This window comes from Micromys minutus (assembly GCF_963924665.1).
Source record: "Micromys minutus genome assembly, chromosome: 18".
NCBI classification, from domain to species: Eukaryota; Metazoa; Chordata; class Mammalia; order Rodentia; family Muridae; genus Micromys; species Micromys minutus.
This window is the reverse complement of record NC_137953.1, coordinates 3,073,877-3,095,734: the sequence shown is the minus strand read 5'-3', so window position 1 is coordinate 3,095,734 and position 21,858 is coordinate 3,073,877. Positions and strand designations below refer to the sequence as shown.

Sequence of the window (21,858 nt, the reverse complement as noted above, 5' to 3'; positions counted from 1 at the left end):
CTTTGAAGATCCGATAGATCCTGCACTAAATCTATCTAGTCCTGAGCTTTCTATGGTTGGGAGACTTTTAATGACTGCTTCTATTCCTTTAGGGGTTATGGGACCAGAATTCTAACCCCTCACTAAAAGACTGTGTTGGAGAACTCAATCCCACATCACTACAGAAGCTCCAAACATCTTCTTTCAGGACTTTACATTTTAGTGAAAAGCAATTTTCCTGCCATCTGAAAGAGAATAAACTTGGCAACCACAGGAAGCAGATGACCTCCTTTGAATCCCATTTCCACATACATTGCTTACATTATCTTAAGTGATGTTTTATCCATCTATGCCAAAGCATGTTGTACCAAAGTCAACTGACTTTACAATGGTGATAAATTATAAGCTGACACTTGGCAAAATTGAAAAGTAGATATTTCCTCTCTTACTCAAATGATATACGAGTAAAAAACTAAAACTAGAGGGACTTTAAAAACCTATTACTTTAAAAAATGTATATTGAATATGTAAATGCCAAGAATAAAAAATATAAAGACTGGTTTTGTGGTGTGTTCCAGCAGAGGGAGGTAGGTATCTTCAAACTGAAGCAAGCCAGGATGACACAGTAAAACCTTGTCTCAAAACAAAACAAAAATCAACGTGTGTGTCTGTGTGTGTGTGTGTGTGTGTGTGTGTGTATGTGTGTGTGTGTGCATTATGTTTACAATTCTGAAGAAACGTAAGAAATCATACCACCATCATAATTGTTTCACTTTTTATGCTTTATGTTATAGATAATTCTCAATTATAACTTTGAGGGATTTTACACACATATAATCTGTTTATAAAATCTTGTTCTGCTGAACTATTTCCAAGGATATAATGTCAAAGTAATAAAAGTATATTCACAAATGTATAATATTTTGACTAATAGTGTTACAATTTATGGGCCCATGTGCATATTACTATATAGTTAAGAATCTTAATTACTTGACTTTTATAAGTAATGTTAATATGTCTGTTTTGTCCTCAAGTAACACCCAGAGCCCTAGAACTTCAGCATCATGAGGAACAGCACAGTGTCTCCAGTCAGCAGTGATAGTAAAGTGGCTGAGCTTACCAGCGTACGTGATATACTCAGGAGACCTGCACACTGAAGCTCTTCTCTGACCCAAAGTGAAAGCTGTAAGATTCTATTCCTTAAACCTCCACATTCTGTTGGCTTCCTGCCTTATCTCTTCACCAAAGTCAGGATTCTAGCACACTTTCTATTTCACGTCAGAACTGTTTATGAATTACAAGACAAGAATATGATTCAAAAGTCAGTATCATTAAAGAAGCTAAAGACCACTGGCTGCACACTGCCAGAAACAGCAACAACTACTGCTGGTAAGAGGTATTTTCTTGGAAGAAAAATGCTAAGTAATAGCCCAGTACACACAAGCCTGTGTGAAAATACCCAAAACCTCTAAAGGACTTAGGTGATTAAGCTTGTAAACCAGTGTCACACTAACAAGGAGCTAATCTGTTGATCAATGTATTCGAGGTAGTTCAAATAATCTAAAGGTTAAAAGTGCAGAAATGAAACATAGATCAATTTCCTGGTAGGTATAAATATCATGAGCAAATCCGTTATATACAGCCTTCAAAGAAAAGAAAATTCTTTGGACATTTGTTCTTTCCATGTAATTAATTTGGAGAAAAAATGTTATTGTATCTTAAAGGCTCTAAGGCCTGCTTGTCTCATGAGGACCCTGGAACTTTCCCTATTTTGTCCCAGAGAAAGCCATAGGGAATGGATCCACTTAGACAATCATTACCAGATGAGAGGCTTTACATATGACTTGTCAAATAAGAGTTATAGTAGTTAAAAATGAAGACCTCACTAACAAGTACCTCACACAAACATTATATAACATATACATTAGAGTATACATATAAGTATACATATAATATATATATATATTCATTATATATACACGTGTGTGTATATAAAACATATTCTACTTTCCCATTGCCTAGTTCATTCCTACTTTATAGTGGCATTACTGTAATTTATTTCCCCTCCTGGGAAATATTTGCATCATAATGACTAAAATATTACATACTAATATTAAAAATAAATAATGGCTCTGTTTAACACAGCCTAGTGTTCCACAATAGCTGTGCAGTGTGCAGTGAGAGAGGTGTGATAAGGTCCTCTGTGGAAGACTTGGGATCTGGCACATTCTCAAATTGTAGGTGGTCACTACTGAGCAAGATAGAAGGCTACTAGTTAGGTCTTGAACCTGGGCAAGATTACGCTAAGTACTTAGTTTCTCTATTTAACAAAAAAAAAAAAGAAAAAGAAAGAAAGAAAGAAAGAAAAGAAAGAAAAGAAAAGAACCTTTGTCTATTTATCAAACAGGTAATTTCAACAAACCAGGTAAGATAATGTAAGGTACACAGAGTATAAATATCACAAAATAATATCTGGAGGGAAGGCATTTTACCAACAAAAATGTATATTGTTTGAAAATAACATTTGTTTGTGGAAACATGGAAAAATGACAAGACCTTTCAGTCTCTGAAGAAACTAATTGAAGAAGGTACCAGAAGATGGAAAGATCTCTCATGCTCATGAATCAGTAAGATTAACACTGTAAAAATGGCCAGCAATATAAAAGATTCAATGTAATTCCCATCAAAATTTCAAGACAATTCTTTACTGAGTTTGAAAGTACAATTCGCAACTTCATATGAAAAAAACAAAAATTCAGGATAGATAAAACAATCCTTAACAATAAAAGAATTTCTGGAGGTACAACTATCACTGATTTCAAGCTGTATTATATTATAGAGTAATAGTAATTTTTAAAATCTGCATGGTATTGGTATAAAATCAGACAGGTTTGTCAAAGGAATTGAGTCAAAGACCCAGAATACACACCATAGACACTTGACTTTTGATAAAGCAGCAAAAACATACAATGCAAAAAGAAATCTTATTCAATAAATGTTGCTGGTTTAACTGGATATCTGTACATAAAAGAATGCGATTCATATTTTCATCCTGTAGAAAATTCAAGCATAAGTGGATCAAAGAGCTAACATAAAACTAGAATGGAGGGGAACCGTCATACAGATCCTGAGGCTGGAAGACACAGGCTTTGGATCTGGATCTTGATGAACTGTGGCCAGGAAAAGCTTAGGCCCACCTTTAATCCCAGGACACAGAGGCAAGCAGATAGCCAAGTTCATGGCCACTCAGTTACAGAGCAAGTTCCAAGTAGAAAAAAAGCTAATTCAAGCATTTAAGAGATAGGGCCACATAGTTCTCCTAGTTTAACATCAGTCTATTGAGCAAGTTTCAGGACAGCCAAACTTAGGCAGTGAATAAAATTACTAAAAACAAAAGGCTGGCAAATATGTAACAGAACAAGAGGTGTCATATTCTAGAACCCAGCAGCTTCAGCCGCATGGCTATACCTTCACAGTCAACAGAAGCCAGATCATGAGGTAGAACTACTCCAAATTTCCTGAGAAAACCCAAAATTGATTTCTAAAGTGGTCATGCAAGTCTGCACTCCCACCAGCAATGGGAGAGTGTCCCTTGCTCCACATCCTCACCAGCAGTCTGCACTCCCACCAGCGATGGAAGAGTGTCCCTTGTTACACATCCTCACCAGCTTGTGTTCTTTCCTGACAGTCGGTATTAGCCATGCTGATGAGGGCAAGGTGAACCCTCACAGTTGTTTTGATTTGCATTTCCCTAATGACTAAGGATGTCTAACTCCTTGAGTTCTCTTAAAATGCTGCACATTAGTCTTCTGTCAGGTTGGTGAGGACCCTTTGCCAATCTGTAGGTGGCGGATTTGTTCTATTGACAGTGTCCGTTGCCTTACAAAAGCTTTGCAGTTACCTGAGGTCCTACTTATCAACTGTTGATCTTGGAGATGAGTCATTGGTGTTTGGTTCAGAACCTTGTTTCTGTGCATATGTGCTAAGGGTATTTCTAACATTCTCTTCTGTGAGATTTAGTGTGTCTGGTTTCATGTTGAGGTCCTTGATCCACGTGGACTTGAGTTTTGTACAGGGTAATAAGTATGGATCTCCTGGCCATATCCCCAAAAGATGCTCCAATATCTCACAAAGACATTTATTAAACTACGTTCATAACAGCTTTATACGTAATAGTCAGAAACTGGAAGCAACCTACTTATCCCTCAACTGAAAAATGGATAAAGAAAATGTGGTACATCCACACAATGGAATACTAATCACCTATTAAAAACCAAGACATCATGAACTTTGCAGGCAAATGGATGGAAGTTGAGAATCATCCTTAGTGAGATAAGCCAGTCCCAAAGGGACATGTACTCACTTACAGGTGGATATTAGCCATAAAATGCATGTGCCATGTTATACTCCACAGACCTATGAAAGCTAAACAAGAAGGAAGACCCAAGCAAGGAAGCTTAAATCTCACGTAGAAGGGAGAATAAAATAGTCATAAGAGGCAGATGGAGGAAAGGAACTGAGAGGGAGGTGGTATGGGGCTGGGAACAGAGGATACATGATTGGGTATGGAAAAGGACAAGAGAGATGGCTAGATGGCCATGGGGGTGAATGAAAATCTGCAACTTACAGGGGTGAGAAGGTTGGCGGGGGCATGTCCAAGATGAGACAGAAACCTGGGAAAAGGGAGGCTCCCATTAATCATTGGAATTGACCTTAGCTGTAACTCACTATACTGGGGATATGGAACCTAAAGAAGCCACATTCTATATCCAGACAGGACCCCAGTGGAGCAATAAAGACACCAGCCTACCCACAAACCTTTCAAACCAAAAAGTCCCCCCAAATCTATTCTGTCTACAAGTAATGCAGGCACAGGGAAAGGAGCAGAGACTGGGGCAAAGGCCAACCAATAACTGGCCCAACTTGAGAATCATCCCATGGGCAAGCACCACTCCCTAACACTATTAATGACACTATATTATGCCTGCAGACAGGAGCATGTTGTCCTCTAAGAGGTTCCACCCAGGAGCTAACTCAGGTGGATGTAGCCACCCACCCCCGATGGGTGGATGGAGCTTTGGAAACCTCGGAAGAATAGGAGGAAGGATTGCAGGCCCTAAGTGGGATAGGAAGAGGAACAGAGTCAATTAACCTGGACACTTGGGGCTCCCAAAGTCTGAATCACCAATTAACACACACAGGGTGGACCTGGGTCTCCCTGGACACGTGTAGCAGATGTGCAGCTGGACTTTCATGTGGACACTGAACAACTGGAGTGGGGCCTGTCCCAAAGCTGGTGCCTGTACATGGGATGTGTTCTACCAGCTGAGCTGCCTTGTCTGGTCTCAGTGGGAGAGGAAGCATCTAGCCCAGCAGAGACTGAAGTGTTTGGGGTGCGGTTACCTAAGAGCCCAAAGGGGAGGGAGGATTGTGGGAAGGGTGAGCAGGTGGAGGGCAGTGAATAGGATGTAAAGTGAATATGTAAAAAAATTAATTAAATAAAGAAAAGAATAGAAGAGGTTACTGGGACAACTGATGTTGGTCAGCTGGAGATAAGAAGTTAGTGTTGAATAAGAAGAAACCAGCATCACTGAAGTGAAGTCTTCTGGGAAGTGTTTTCTGAGAGCACAAAGAAGCTGTGCTCCAGAAATAGACAAAGTTTTACCTTGTGCTGCAGCTGAACTTGGTAATGTTTAATAATTACCTGGATGGTACTGGTTTTGAAGGGATAAAAGGGTCATGGAGAGCAGTTGAGACTTGGCATTGTGATAAACCAGAGAAGGCTGATGGTAAAGGTGTGGCCTCAGTTGAAGTTGACTGTTCAGCTGAAGGGGTCATGCAAAGAAGGTTAGACTTGCCACCATGAAAGGAGACTATGAGAAGGTATTGCTAAAACCTAGTTTCAAGAGAAAACTCCAGCAGATTGGAGATGCCAATCCCATGGCATAACCTCCAGGAACAGCAGCAGCAGTGGAGTATAGTCAACCAGACCCTAGAGTGCTACAAAGGGCAGAGCTGGAGATACAACCAAAAGACCCTAGAAGGAGCCCAGTAGATCATATGTGAATTCCAGACACTGTAACAAAAATTTGTAAAGCTGATGTTCCCTTGGATACCCTAAGTTGTTAGAGATGTCAGACCCACAGGGTACCTGCTGAGGAAAGCTGCTAACAGGGAGTTGAACCAGCTCAAGAGAATGAAGCTGCGATTGCTGAATGCCAGATCTGCCAACAGTAGTCAACAAGGATAAGAAGAACACTTTGACCTCAGACATGGAGACCAGAGTCTGAAGTTTGGCCAGCTTGCTTTGGTCCAGTAAATCCTCACTAGGATGTTTTAGAATGGTAATGTATATCCTCAGATCTTGGAGATATGTGGTCTGCCCATCTCTCCAACTCCAATGTATTTTTTTATGTTTGTGTTACTGTGATAAATTTGCCTTGTGTTGTTACAGTGAAGTGGGATAAAACAGCAGAATTTTTTGCAATGCATTCCTCCCACTGAGGATGTCTGGGAGAAGTAAAAAACAAAACCAAACACTACTTTTTTTTCTTTAAAGATGAGAGAAGACTATGAACAAAGAAGAAGAGTAACATTATAAAAAAGACAGGACCTGAGGGTCACCAGCTGTCCTTGTCAGCAATGGCCAAAACCCAGCATCTGCAATAAACAGAGAGCCAGAGCAAGGTCTCAGGGCCCCAGGAAGAGAAGGGTTATTATAGAGCTAAGACAACTTTTCTTCATTTCAAAGGGCAGGGTGTTAAAATTAGGGATCTGAGAACCAAGCTTTCCATTACAGCATTTGTTGAATTCTAAAGCTTAATTGATAGAAAATAAAGGATTATGACAAAACCTATGAAAGACAGTGAGATTTTTCAAAGTCTCAGTGGCTATGACATAGAAACTCAGCATAGGACAAATGTGTAAGAATCTCTGGTAGGTTGTTTTTTAAATTCACTTGAGTTACACTATCAAAATGGCACACAGCAGGGAGTTTATGAACAGCAAGGACAGCATTCACAGGTAGCTCCTAAACAACAGAAGGTTATTGCTTCCATTACTGGAACCGGGGAAATACAAGATGCTGTTCAGAACAGATTCGGTTTCAGGTGAGGGCTGATTTGCAGCTTCAGAAAAGACCTATTCCTGAGGCATTCCATTATGACAGAAGAAACAGAAAGCCATCTAGACTTACTCATGAAAGCCCCTGCTCATGGCCATCGCCTCCAGGGGCCATTTTCTGCCATCACAGGCATAATTAGGTCCAATGTAAGAATTTGAGGTGTACACAAACACTCAGAAGATAGGAAAAGCTAAAAGGCTGGGGAGTGTCACACAGACACCTGACCTGAAGCTTACAAGTTGATTTTTGGTTTTTGTTCTTATTGTGGTTTTTAAGTATTTTTAACTGTACATCAATCAGTCTACTGCTAACACGGTTCCTCAGTTATCTATCTGAAGAAGGCAGAAGACTGAAAGGCAGAAATTTCTAGTTATCTTTGGTGCTAAAGACAATAACAGGCCTAATCTAACCAATGTGCTATAGTACCTTAACTAGCAACAGGGATGGTTAAAGTCACAACCATAATCCGAGCACCTGTGACTAAGAATTAGCCCAAATCCAGCCACACATACTTACCCAGTAAGGAACAGAACAAACAAGTAGACAGCAGGATCAATACAGTTTAAATACAGTGACTAACAAAAAAAAATACTAGAAAGTAGCACAAACATTTTACTAAAAATCAAATCTATCAGTAGATACATAAATAATAAGTTAATAAACATAACTTGAAATGATTGTGACTAATATAGTCAAGAAAACAATTACAAACTAGATAAAAAAGATAGGGAGGTGCATCAAAGGATTTCAACTCATAAAAAATCAAAAGCTGTTCTAAAACTAAAAGAAACAGACTTTAAATGTTAACTGGCACGTCTTTTTATAGTCTTTACAAGGTATTGTCACGTCCAGCACTAACATCCTTGAACTTTGAAGGAAGACCTAAGAGTGTAGAGAAACTGCAGAAATCTTGGAAAACAAATGATATGGGAGGCTTCAGAATCCATGTAGGGTTTGTGCGACTATTAGGTGCTCTTGGATACTGAAGGGGTTGCCAGCAACCTGAGTCTTAATGAGAACTTGGGAAAGGCTACAGTGAAGGCGGGGCTCACTTACGGGAAGGTGTGTGAACACGGCGAAGGTGCTCCGGAGGAAAGCAATGAGGTCCACGAGGTAATCGCTCGCTTTGCTGTCCAGCTCGCCTGCCGTCCAGTCGTAGTCAGCCAGCTGCAGAAACTGGTCAATCTTCTGGTTTAAGTTTGTATATATCTCTTCTTCAGCAGCATGTCGAGCATCCTGTGAAATCATACTTAAATTTAAAAACACATTTATATGGCTGGGGTGGAAAAAACAAACACATATGTCATGGAGCCAACACACATCTATGCCCACTTAGTAACACAGTTGAACCACATCAGCTGCCGGGGACACTTCTCTTTCACAAAGCACAAAGGAATCTTTCCTAATCATTTTTTCCATGTGTTCACTGTTTCCGACCTCTCCTTCTGAGGGGAAGGTTGAATGATCTGCAAGAAAAGGTTTTTTTTTCTTCACTAAATAAGGAAAAATCTGATCATACACACTCTGTAATCTATTTCCTTTTATTTTCTCATTTCTGTAAAAAAGTAAATTTACTCTAAGAATTTGATTCCCTGAAAGGCTCCTTCTATATTCCCAAGCTTCCTACATCCTCCAGTTCCTTCAGCTGCTTGTAAACATGCCAAGGTTGTAACTTAATGTGCTCTCTCTGGGGACTGTCAAAGCTCTATGCTTTCTCCATAAGACTTGTACCATAAGATAGATTCTGTACTGCACAATCCTAAAAGATTCCAAAACAGCACTAAACAGTTCCCAGTTCACATACATTTGTGTTGCCCTTTATAAGAGATTAATTTACATACTACCTTAATAAAGTCTCTTTTTTTGTCTTACAACTTTATTATTTAAAAAGGAGATATACATGTACAGATTTTTAAAAGCATTTTGGCATAACATTATAAGAATATATCTTGTTAGTACTTAATTCTTTTAGAGGTTTGATAGTATGCATTGAGATCTTACTAGTTACCATAAGCATAAAGTACATGTAGAACAGAACGTAACATGGAAACAGTCAGAATTTCCTTGGTGTATACATATTAAACATAATGATTTTTGAATACCAACTATTGCCACAAGGCTATATTCTTAGCTCTTGAATCACTAATGATTTAAGGTCCAGGTGCACCACACTCTAAGAGGGTGCTATACACTTATTTTATTTCCTAAGAAGGACTGAAGCTTTCACTTTTTGGCCTTTGTTTTTCTTGAGCTTCATATGGCCTGTGAGTTGTTTGTGGGTTATTCAGAGCTTTCTGGGGTTAGTATCCAATTATCAGTAACTGCATATTATGTCTGTTCTTTTGTGACTGGGTTACCTCACTCAGGATGATATTCTTTAGATGCATCCATTTTCCTAGGAATTTTATAAAGTCATTGTTTCTAATAGCTGGGTAATACCCCATTGTGTAAATATACCACAATTTTTGTATCCATTGATCTACTGAAGGACATCTGGGTTCTTTCCAACTTCTGGCTATTATAAATAGGGCTGCTATGAACATTGTGGTGCATGTGTCCTTATTGTATGTTGGAGCATCTATGGGGTATATGTCCAGAAGTGGAATAACTGGCTCTTCAGGTAGGACTATGTCTAATTTTCTCAGGAATTGCCAGACTGATTTCCAGAGTGGTTGTACCAGCTTACAACCCCACCAACAGTGGAGGAGTGTTCCTCTTTCTTAGCATCCTCACCAGCATCTGCTGTCATCTGAGTTTTTGATCTTAGCCATTCTGACTGGTGTGAGGTGGAATCTCAGTGTTGTTTTGATTTGCATTTCCCTGATGGCTAATGATGTTGAGCATTTCTCTAGGTGCTTCTCAGCCATTAGATATTCCTCAACTGAGAACTTTTTGTTTAGCTCTGTACCCCATTTTTTAGTAGGATTGTTTGATTCTCTGGTGTCTAACGTCTTAAGTTCTTTGTATATATTGGATATTAGACCTCTATCAGATGAGGGGTTGGTAAACATCTTTGCCCAATCTATTTATTGGCTGCCCTTTTGTTTTCTTGACAGTGTCCTTAGCCTTACAAAAACTTTGCAATCTCATTAAGTCCCATTTCTTTATCCTTGGTCTCAGAGTATAAGCCATTGGTGTTCTGTTCAGGAAAATTTGCCCTGTGCCTATGTGTTCTAAGATTTTCCCTACTTTCTCTTCTAATAATTTCAGTGTACCTGGTTTAATGTGGAGATCTTTGATCCACTTGTACTTTAGCTTTGTACAAGGAGATAAGAAAGGATCTATTTTCAGTCTTCTGCATGCTAAGTGCCAGTTGAGCCAACACCATTTGTTAAAGAGGCTGTCCTTTTTCAATTGAATGTATTCAGCTCCTTTGTCAAAAATCAAGCGACCATATGTGTGAGGGTTCGTTTCTGGATCTTTTATTCTGTTCCACTGATCACCCTGCCTATCTCTGTACCATTCGGTTTTTAATACAATTGCCTTGTAATATAGCTTGAGGTCAGGGATGGTGATTACCTCAGATGTTTTCTTGCTGTTGAGAATGAATTTTGATATTCTAGAATTTTTGTTTTTCCAGATGTATTTGCAAATTGCTCTTTCTAATTCTATGAAGAATTGAGTTGGAATTTTGATGGGGATTGCATTGAATCTGTAGATTGCTTTTGGTAAGATGGCCATTTTTACAATGTTGATCCTTCCAATCCATGAGCATGGGAGATCATTCCATCTTCTGAGGTCTTCTTCAATTTCCTTTTTCAGAGGTTTGAAGTTCTTGTCATACAGGTCCTTCACTTACTTAGTTAGACTCACACCAAGGTATTTCATATTGTTTGTGACTATTGTGAAGGGTATATTTTCCCTAATTTCTTTCTCGGAATGTTTGTCCTTCGAGTAGAGGAAGGCTACTAATTTGTTTGAGTTAATTTTATATCCAGCCACTTCGCTGAAGTTGTTTATCAGCTGTAAAAGTTCTCTGGTAGAATTTTTGGGGTCCCTTAAGTATACTGTAGTAAATAAATTCTTTAGTAATATTGTTGAACTTGTTTTTCTAGGAAAATGAAAATGTATTATGCACAAAACAATCAGGATGCTAATACTTGAAAAAATGCCATAAACAACTTGCTACCAGATCGGATATGCATCCGCCAGTCTGAGCTGGTTTCATTTCCACTGAACACTCTACCTTAATAGTCTCCCTATCACAGATTTCATTGTATGCCTCAGCCATAGCTTGAATTCACTCTAGTCTCAAATCTTCTCAGTTTCTCTGAGGAATTTAATTGCTTTCTCTCTTTTTGTTTTCCGAGTCTGTCTTCAACACAGATCTACACAAAATGCATCCTACTTCATGGTTCCTCAATTTGATTGCTTCAGGGGCACCTCTGAACCCTGGAAATGTTGAAAGCCTAAGGCTGAGATATGGACTTAGAATTTTCCATACTATTTACCTGTTCTTTTTAGACCAAGGAAAAATCTAAAAGCCATAATTGGAATCTTTCCTTCATGGTCAGAGTTCTGTAACTTCCAACTGTTAAATCTGTCTTTAACTTACTATCCTTTTCTTTACTTTTTCTTTACTTAAAGTATGCATGATTTTGAGTTTATAGTATAACCAAAGATGGTACTGACTTACATGAAAAATACTTTCAAATTTATTAAATGACAAGATCATACATATTTGTCATCTTCCACATGGTGAGCTGGAAGTGTAGAGGGCACAGTGAGAGCAGTAACATGACTGACAGACCCAAATGAAGCTCAGAATGGCATGCATTATTTTAAATATGTATCATCATTGTAGTAAAAAATTTTAATACAGATCCTTCCAGAAGGTTACATTCATTAATTATAGGTACCTACTATAGAAGGAGCTCTTTAGCAAAATGGCTTAACCACTATCAAAGTTTTCAGTGGCCATGCTCTGCTTTACTTACGTTAGTCAATAATTAAGATTCAATATCGAATTAAGATCATGCAATATTGTTTTTCTGTATTTATTTCATTTAACACAATATCTGCCAGGATTATCCAAGATGTTACAAATCATAGAAATGTCTTTTTTATAAGGTGATATACAGTATTCAAAGGTGTTTCCACACTACATTTCACTTTTCATACCACTGATCAATGGTGGGTTGACTCCTTATCTTGGCTATGGTGACCAGAGATGCAAGGAAATGCAACACGGTTTACTAAATCATACAGAGTTTCTACTTCTAATTTATAGGGATCTTTCAGATTGCTTTTCCATATATATATATATATATATATATATATATATATATATATATATATAAAATCTCATTGTTTTCGTTACTTATAATGTATACTTGAACAGGTCAAAGGTGGTATTTCACTGTATTTTAATTTCCCTTTCTCTCATGATAGCAAAGTTCAGCATTTTGTCATATGTCTGTTAGCCATCTGTATGCCTTGATGAAATTCCTTAGCTCATTTTTAAATTGTTTCATTAGTTTTATTACCATGTAGAGTTTTGAATGTTTTACAAAATTTGAGTATTGGTGCCTTTCTCATTGATACCACGTGGCCTAGAACAATGTTCTCTCAATGCTTTGGACCCTCTCTTACCTCTGAAAACATTCTGTGTTGCTAGGAAGACTATCTTTAGTTTGGAGTACCAGCTTTTGCTCCTTCAAGTTTGTTGCCTGGAATTTTATGGTCACTTCTAAGACCACTCCACAAGACAGGGCCACCTTGGTTTCTTCTACTTGTTTTATTAGTTTCAGGCATGTTACTTTTATCTTCAATCATTTTTAAAATGTGAACCCAGCATTCACACTGACTGTAGGCTGTCTACCCGGTGAAGGCCAGCGATCTGCTTGTCTGTGGTACGGCTGCAGGAGAGGTACTAGTGCAGCTGTCCTTCTCAGCGGTGGCCACATCACAGCTGTGCAGCCAGCACCATGCCCTCACACCTTCTCCTTTATACCAACCGACTGGAAATGCACAGTGTGCAGCTCTTTAAATGTGCTTCTTTCATTTGGCACATCTTTTGTGTATTAAGAGTCTTTTCCTTTTCAACACTGAATACTGCTTTATTAGATAAGACTATCACTGCTCTCATAGTCACATGATTTCCTGGTTGCATCTATGTTTTGGCAACCATAAAAAAAAACCTGTGACAGTCATTAAGTTTTTCCGTGTTGTCGCAACAATAGCTTCAACACAGTCAAGTAATATGAAGCAGGTGCTACAGCTACAACTCACAACAAGACTGTTAGCTGTGTAAATTGGAAAAGTCCAAAATGACCACCCAGGCTGGCATTATCAGAATCTGAGGAGGCTTGGTGTGTCAGGTATTTCACGGTATTTAAATTTATAGTTTCCTAATGGCACAATGCAGAATATCTTCTGAGATTAATATTGGCACCTGAAGATCTTCTTTGGTGATGAAATTGTTCATCAAACTTGCTCATTTCAATGTGTGTTTAAAAGATTTATTTATTTTATATATCTATCTGTCTGGCTACAGGTATATCTATTCTCCATGAATGAGACGTTACTGTGGAACCCAGAAGAGGATGTCTGTCCCCTGGAATTCTAAGAGAACCAAACCCAGTTCTTCTACAAGAAGAGCAAGCATTCTTAACTGCTGAGCCATGGTTCCAGCACACTTAATCGATAATTTTTTATACTTGCCTATGTTTCCCTATTTTTCTCTACTTAAGATACAAGTTCCTCCTTATGAAACATGTTTCACACACATTTTCTTTCTGTCTGTGTGCTGTCTTTTTTCCTCTAAACAGTGTCTTTCTCAGAGCACAAATTTAGTACTCTTATGTTTGTCTTACTTTGAGATGGCAGGAATATGAAAGCGTCTCGCACTCACTATGTAACCCAAGATGGCCCGAAACTCACAGGCACTGCCTTCTGGGCTGCTGGGTTATGTGCATGCACTTGTGAATCCAGCTTAAAAGTTTCCATTATTAGTGAAACCTACTTTATCTTTTATTGTATCTAAACAGTCATTAAACATGGGGCTGCAAAGAAGTACGAGCCGGTCTTCCAAAGGACATGAGCTGGTTTGTAGCATCCACATGGGCAACTCATAATCATCTTTAACCCCACTGGGAGCCTGGCACTCATACATATGTGTGCCATTCACTCACACGTAAACACACTCACAGAGTAACACACACACATACACACACACACACACACACACACACACACACACACACACACACACTTATAAATAAAAATAATCAAAATAAAACTGTAAGAAAAAGAGCCAATGCCAAATACAAGGACACGTATGTTTTTGTCTTAAGCTATCTGCAAGGAGTTGCAGAACTGTGCACTTTATGTTCAGAGTTTACATTTTCAGGTAAGGATAACAATACATGTAAATTCTGCATCTGAGTCTCATGTTGGTTTTGCTGTTTTCAGATTCCAGCATCATTTGGTAAAAAAAAAACTCCACTCCATTCTCTATTACATTGTCCTTTATCTTTCTAAGTGATCAGTTGAATACCCATGTACATACCTACTTATAAGGTAAGAAGCTTACTTTATTCAATTACTTGACTATTTTCTGGCCAAAATTGTATTTCTGTACCTTCATTTGAATGAATGTAAGGCATTCATTCAAATACTCAGCCCTCTTACTGTACTTTATAGCACTGTGTAAGTCATTCTATGTGTTCCAAATTTACATTAAAGACCCACAAAATAATTTGGTGAGATTTTGAAACAGGATGGTATGAATAAATACTTATTTAAGAAAAGATGAATAACATTGTCCTCTCACTCATAAATATGAAAAATACTTAGATCTTTGGTATCGTTTGTCAGTTTTACAGTTTTCATCATATGAGTTGGATTTTGCTACACTAATAATTAAGTACTGTAGTTTTACTTCTAGTTATTTATGTAAATAGAATATGGCTGTTGCTTTTCAAACTTCCAACTCTATTTGGTCACTACAAACGAGAAGAAAGGGAACTGGCTTTTATGCTAACCACTACCCAGAACCTTAGTATAATCGGTTCTTTTCATTTTTCTGTTAATTCCTTAGGATTAACTGTTTAGGGTCACTTGTACTGTTTGGAAAGTTTTATTTCTTTCTTCCCTTTCCACACAGCTCTCCTTGTCCTGTTCTGGTAGATGCTGCACAGAAGTGGTGAAGGAGGGCAGCTCTGCTTCCTTATTCACCATCTTAGCAGGAAAACCTCTGGCTTCTCACCATTAAATGTGTCAATATCTGTGTGGGTTTTATAGATATTTTTAATATGGAAAAAGTGTCCCCATCTCAGTGTTGATTTTTGTTTGTTAAGAATTCAGCATAAAGTACTTTTTCTTTAGCTGCTTATGTGTCTTCTTTCTGAGACTGTGTGATATGACTTTCACTGGCTGCCGTGTGAGTGAGTGCTGATTCACAGTCGTGAACCTACAATCAGTAGCCTTGGCCACAACACACTTGCTAGTTTATGAAGATTTTTGCTCATGACTGTGACAACTGGACCTCATGAAATAAAACTGATAGGATTCTCTGCTATAACTTTCTAGAAACACATTATAAAAACTGGGTATGATACCATCCTGAGTTTTTCCCAGACTTTACCAGGAAGCCCTTCATCCAGCTGTGTTCAGTATTATCAGGCTATCAATTTACCCTGTTTCTCTCAGAGGCAAAGCACTCAGATTATCTACTTCCCTATGTCAAGGTAAAGAGAGAACAGTCATAACACAAATCTTCCCCAAACCTCATGCTAAAGATCTGGTTCTCAATCTTGAGGACTATTGGGGAAAGGTAAAGAGGAGATGAAGTTAGTGGGAAGAAATTATTTCATTGGATTCATATATTTTAAAAAGGATATGAAGACCCTAGATCCTTCCTTCATTATTTTATATTCTTTCTAGCTACCATGGAACAGGCAGGCACTTCTTCAAATTCTTGCACTCTGTGTGTGTGTGTGTGTGTGTGTGTGTGTGTGTGTGTGTGTGTGTGTGTGAGTGATATGTGTGTATGATATGTGTGTGTGTGATATGTCTGTGTGTATGCATGTATATTGTGCCGGGCTACAAGCTCAAAGAACTTAGGACAATGGGTTAAGGACTGAAACCTCCCAGACTATTAGCTAAAATAAACTCTTTTGGCAATGGGGAGATGACTCAGTGGTTAGGAGCACTTGCTACTTTTCATGAGAACCAGAGTTCATTCTGAAAACCATGTCAGATACACCTCTAACTCCAGATCCAGGGATTCCAGGGCTCTCCTCTGGCCTATGAGGATATCTGCATTCACATGCACATACACCAACACAGATACACACACACACATACACACACATACACACACACACACACACACAAATTATAAACAAAATCAAATTTTCTCTTATGATTGTTGTAGTTTGTTGTTGTGATTGTTTTTCTAAGTGGTCAGTTGAATGTCTATGTACACACCTAGTTTTCAGTTGAATACCCATGTACACACCTGGTTTTCAGTTGATTGCCCATGTACACACCTAGTTTTCAGTTGAATACCTATGTACACACCTAGTTTTCAGTTGAATACTTATGTACACACCTAGTTTTCAGTTGATTACCTATGTACACACCTGGTTTTCAGTTGAATACCTATGTACACACCTGGTTTTCAGTTGAATACCTATGTACACACCTAGTTTTCAGTTGATTACCTATGTACACACCTAGTTTTCAGTTGATTACCCATGTACACACCTAATTTTCAGTTGAATACCTATGTACACACCTGGTTTTCAGTTGATTACCCATGTACACACCTAGTTTTCAGTTGATTACCTATGTACATACCTAGTTTTAAGGTAAAAAGTCTACTTTATTCAACTACTTGACTATTTTCTGGCTAAATTATATTTCTGTTCCATCCCATATGCAGCCACTAAACCCAAGCACTATCACTGATGCCAAGTAGTGTTTACTGGCAGGAACCAGATATGGATAGTGATATAGATACAGAGGAGGATGCTTGCAGCTAAACATCGGACTGAACACAGGGACCCAAATGAAAGAGCTAGAAAAAGAACTGAAGGAGCTGAAAGGGTTTGCAACTTCATGGGAAGAACAACATCATCAAATCAGCCAAGGCACTGAGGTCGAGAGGGTGGTTGGGAGAGGGAGCATCTTCATGGAAGCAAGTTGAGGAGGAGGAGGGAGGGGAGTGGGGGGGAAAGTGTAACTTTTGAAATGTAAATATAGAGAATATCCAAATTTTTTTTAAAAAACCAAGTGGGTCAGCCCTTGAAACATACATGTAGACAACACTGAACAAAATCAGCATAAGTATTTATGTATATATATAGATGTGTGTGTGTGTGTGTGTGTGTGTGTGTGTGTGTGTGTGTACATGTGTAACAATAGCTAAAGAGGAGGCCATGAATTTTGGGGTGTGGTGCACATGGGAGAGGCAGGAGGGAGGAAAGTGAGGGGAATGATATAATTATATTTTAATAAAAGTTTTAAAATGATATTCTTTCTCAGTGACTATTACTACCACTCAAGAGTTCACTTTGTTCAAAAATCTTAGAATTGCCTTTGTTTACTTTCTTTGAAGCCATTTCTATCTTCAAACCATTTGCCTACTTCTAAGTCTACGACTTCACATGAGCATTATTGTTCACCTGGACAATCTCAATGGCCACGAACCTAACTACCACCTTCCTCACTGATTACAAGGCGTGACAACATTCACAGGTAAAGGAGAGCACACAGCCCCAGATGAGAAACTTCGTATGTAACTGCAGAGGAAGAGCCACGGGACTGATTGTGTCCTGCGGGCAGACACTGACTGGCCTGCACAGGCACTGTTCACTCTTCACCAGCGACTGGTGCAACACTGCTAGTCAGACCTCGCCATCCCGAACGCTCCCAATCCACTGCCTGACTACCTCCCTTACTGGGCACGCACGTCTACAGAAATCTAAAGGAGTCCACGTGTGAATATGACTCAAGTCATCACCCCGGCACCACACCCCAGTTCATGGCTCTAGCAAATCTTCCTGTCAGCTGTAAGTTCATTACTATATAAGAGAGACATTTTGGTTTAGTCTATAAGACTACCAGATGCACACTTGCTTTATGAAAACCTGCTAGCGAGACAACTGACTGAAGTCAACTAGTGCACCACAGCTCTTTACAGAGGCTACCAGTCTCTGTGTCCCTGCCCTTAAAGAAGCTCTGAGTTAACTCTTTTTCTCTTTCTGACATGCCAGACTGTCACACAGTAGATAGAGAAACAGTACTCATGATGACGTGAATTAGTAAGTAGCTTTGGTCTCTAGTTTTAAAAAGACAGAGGGACATTAGCAGCTGTGAAAGGCAAGCATGTGGGCAGAGAAACAAGAGGGATCTCTGTGAGAAAATACCTTGAAGACCTCCTGAACGTGTATGTCTCAGTATAAAGGTTTCCATCTGCAAGGGAAAGGTTTCGGGAAACAGCAGCTTGGGAAAACACAACATGGAGTTTTCCTAGCTGCCTTGTTTACACTGAATTCTGGGTTGGCTTGTCTGAAAGAGCCATGGTAAAAATATGCTTTCAATGTGCTTTGGGGAATCACTGCTTCCCATCACAAGCACTGCATATTAAGTATGACCTTTAATGTCCCTCAATACTCCGCTCAGCTCAGCACCCAAGCTTTCCACCTGTTCTCTGTTCCCCTCCAAATTCTAAAGGCCAGAGTAAGCTGGGCCTGGGAGCTCACATATGTACTCCCAGCATTCAGAAGGGAGAAGTGGTAAAATTATCTACCATCTGAGACAAGCCTGGACTACACAGAGAATTTTAGAATAACCTGGGTTATTATTATAGAGCATGTGACCACACTATCTGAAAAACAAAAACATTCTTTCTAAAACTCAGAACAACACAGAACCACAAATCCTTAAAATAAAACAAAGTTCAAAACCTAATGGAAAAAAGTCACTAAAATTTTACAAATGGGACAGGCTGAGAAGAGAGTGCTAGCAGAGTCAGCATAGTCCCATCTGAAAGTCTACTGAGTCTCATCATGGAATTTAGCAATACCTTACTCTGCCTGACACTGAATGATAGTGGCTCCTGTATATTCTTTGGAACAAATTTTAGTTTTTATGGTAGAGCCAAAAAGAAAATTACATTTTCCAATGGAGTCATTATTCACATTCTAAGGATACTGCCATTTAAAAAGACTTTTGATTCCTACAATGCCTCGGTCACTTGGAAGCTCTGAGAGCTCTTGCCACACTTTCATACTCCTTCTGGAGGCGTCTTTATTAACGGAGTCTTCACTAAGAATGCATCAGTATTAAGTCATCAGTGTTCTGAGTCTCTACTTTCCTTAGGTCTAAATTCAACCAAAAGCAGTTTGAAACTATTCAGGATAAAAGACGAGTGCTCACACTGAAGTTGTACAGTTACGATCTTGCCATATTCCTAAGTGATACAGTGTAACAACACCGTCATTTACATTGTTGATGTGCTGTTCTAATACAGCCAGGGCCTCAGTCTCTGGGAGGATGTCTGTGCACTGGCTGCCCATGGATATCATGGCTGCTATGATCAGACATAAGCAATGGGAAAGAATGGCATAGGCAGCAGGAACGGGGAAGAACCTTCAGGCGTCTTACTGGTGATGTGAAGCATGCTAGGGAAGGCCTCGCTCACTGTCATGAAGATGGAAGGCACGGGTCATGTTCAACACCGCACATACTTCTCACAATAGCAAACAGTTCTCTCATACACTGTAATCACCAAACAGATCAAGTGTGATTTCTTCTTTGGTGGCTATTTTGAGAGATGGTACCAACAAACAGAAAGGATAACGGGCGGGAAAAGGGGATCAATGGGGGACATAAGTCATAGTTGAAACTCTACCTGTGTGCCTAATGGTCAACATTTTGGATTTTTGACTGTCGTAGAACATGTTCTGAAACTACAGCAATCACATAATAACAAAACTGAAACCATGCCTTGTGTGTGGAGCTGTCCCTTAACCCCAGCTACTGAAAAGGGGGAGGCAGGCAGAATCTCCTAGTGTGAAGCCAGCCTGTTCTACACAGAATTCCAGACAAGTCAGAGCTGCACAACCAGCCTGGTCTCTACCTACATTCATTTATATATCAAATTCACTCTTTTTTGCTCAAAACTGTAACATTTTTCTGATTAATATCCATAAAATTTTTCACATGGTAATTAATATACAGGGTTTTATTAAGACACATGAGATTCTTCTAAGATTGGGTATTTATGATCCAGAAACTTATCTACCACTAATCTTTACTTTGTTCTACAAAGATGTCATTTTCTCTGGCAGAGAAAAATAGTGCTATAGGCTTATAATTAGAAAACAGCTAACTATTGGTGGTAAGGGTTTGTCACTAAAACTTAAGACCTGGAAAGAAGAGTTACCAAATAAACATTACAGTTGACATTCATGTCAGCTGTAACCACGCTATCCTGATAATGCAGTTGTCATCTTGGGGTTGTTTTAAACACTCAAATTTCACACTGGTATTTAAATGGAGACCAAATGAAACCATTGCTTACTCTCAAAGGCATGTCATAAACATCATTCGGTGGAAGTAAAGCTACTGGTGAGATGGCCCAGACGGCACTGTGCCAATGGGCATCCCCTCTGTGTGGACCTGGTCTTACCTTGAAAGTTGTGGTGCCATAAAGCTTGGTGGTATGGACCGTCTCTGGAAGGACATTAGTGATATTGGTGATGAATTCCTCCAGGTATTTACAGGACTTCTCCAAGTGTGTTGTATTGATGATAATCTGGACCAGCTACAAAACAGTAAGCACATGCGATGCTCATTCGGGTGTTCACTCATGGATGATGGCTCAGAAGGTACTGGAGCTGTCAGCAGGTTGCTCCAAGAAAACACCCCAAACCTCCGGGAACATCTATTTCCCCATTTAAAGTGACACTTGTAAATGTTTCATTTATTTTAAAAAAGGCAAAACTCATGTGGTGGTGGCAAACGCTTTTGAGCCAGCACTCGGGAAGCAGAGGCAGGTGGATCTGTGAGTTGGAGTCTAGCCTGGTATAAAGACACAGTACCAGGATATCCAGGGCTACACAGACAAAGCCTACCTAAGAAACAAAAACAAACAACAAAACAAAACAAAATAAAAACAAAGCTACTAGTCTTATTCATGGGCTCTACAAAAGAAACATAGTTGCCAAATGAATCAAAGGAATCAACATTCGCTAAACCAGAGAGCACAGCTGAAAAGGCAGCACATGCTCTAGAATTATGCCCGAGGAACACAGACATGAGAGTCTTGAATGTGAAAGGCCAACAGACTCCCTTAGATCCTAGAATAAATAAACAATTGACCATGGAAGGCAGAGAAAACAAAATCCTTGACCTAGACAAAAGCTTCTCTAATATTATCAGTCTGTTTGCTCAGATACAAAATGTACATAATAACTTCTAAGCGAGAAAGTCACAGTGAACATTAAATACTTTGTTATTATTAGAGTTTCCCTCTTCTTATACAAAAGATCCTTAAAAAGGGTCTCATTCCAGAGCTACAGGTACGGCTCAGTGATGAGGAAATGATTGAAATCCTGTTTCTCTTTTACAGGACAAAATTCACACTGACATAAAAATCATCTGAATCAAATCTTTCTTCTAAAAATTTTATTATATTATTTGAATTTCACACAATTATATAACATATCATAGGAATTTTCTCCCCTTCAATCCCACCATCTCCTTTAACTGGAGCCCTTCCTTCCAAGAAGCTCCTGCCCACC

At 39.0% G+C, this 21,858-nt stretch overlaps 1 protein-coding gene across 1 annotated transcript in view; it reads right to left on the bottom strand.

The window, feature by feature from the left end:
* The window catches only part of EXOC6B (exocyst complex component 6B), a 409,205-nt gene that overhangs the window by 164,286 nt on the left and 223,061 nt on the right, over positions 1-21,858 (bottom strand). The window contains exons 17-18 of the mRNA XM_080931804.1: positions 20,745-20,879; positions 8,159-8,338 (exon numbers count right to left, since the gene is read on the bottom strand). Coding sequence (XP_080787930.1) covers positions 8,159-8,338; positions 20,745-20,879 — 315 coding nt within the window. The remainder of the gene's footprint in view (positions 1-8,158; positions 8,339-20,744; positions 20,880-21,858) is intronic.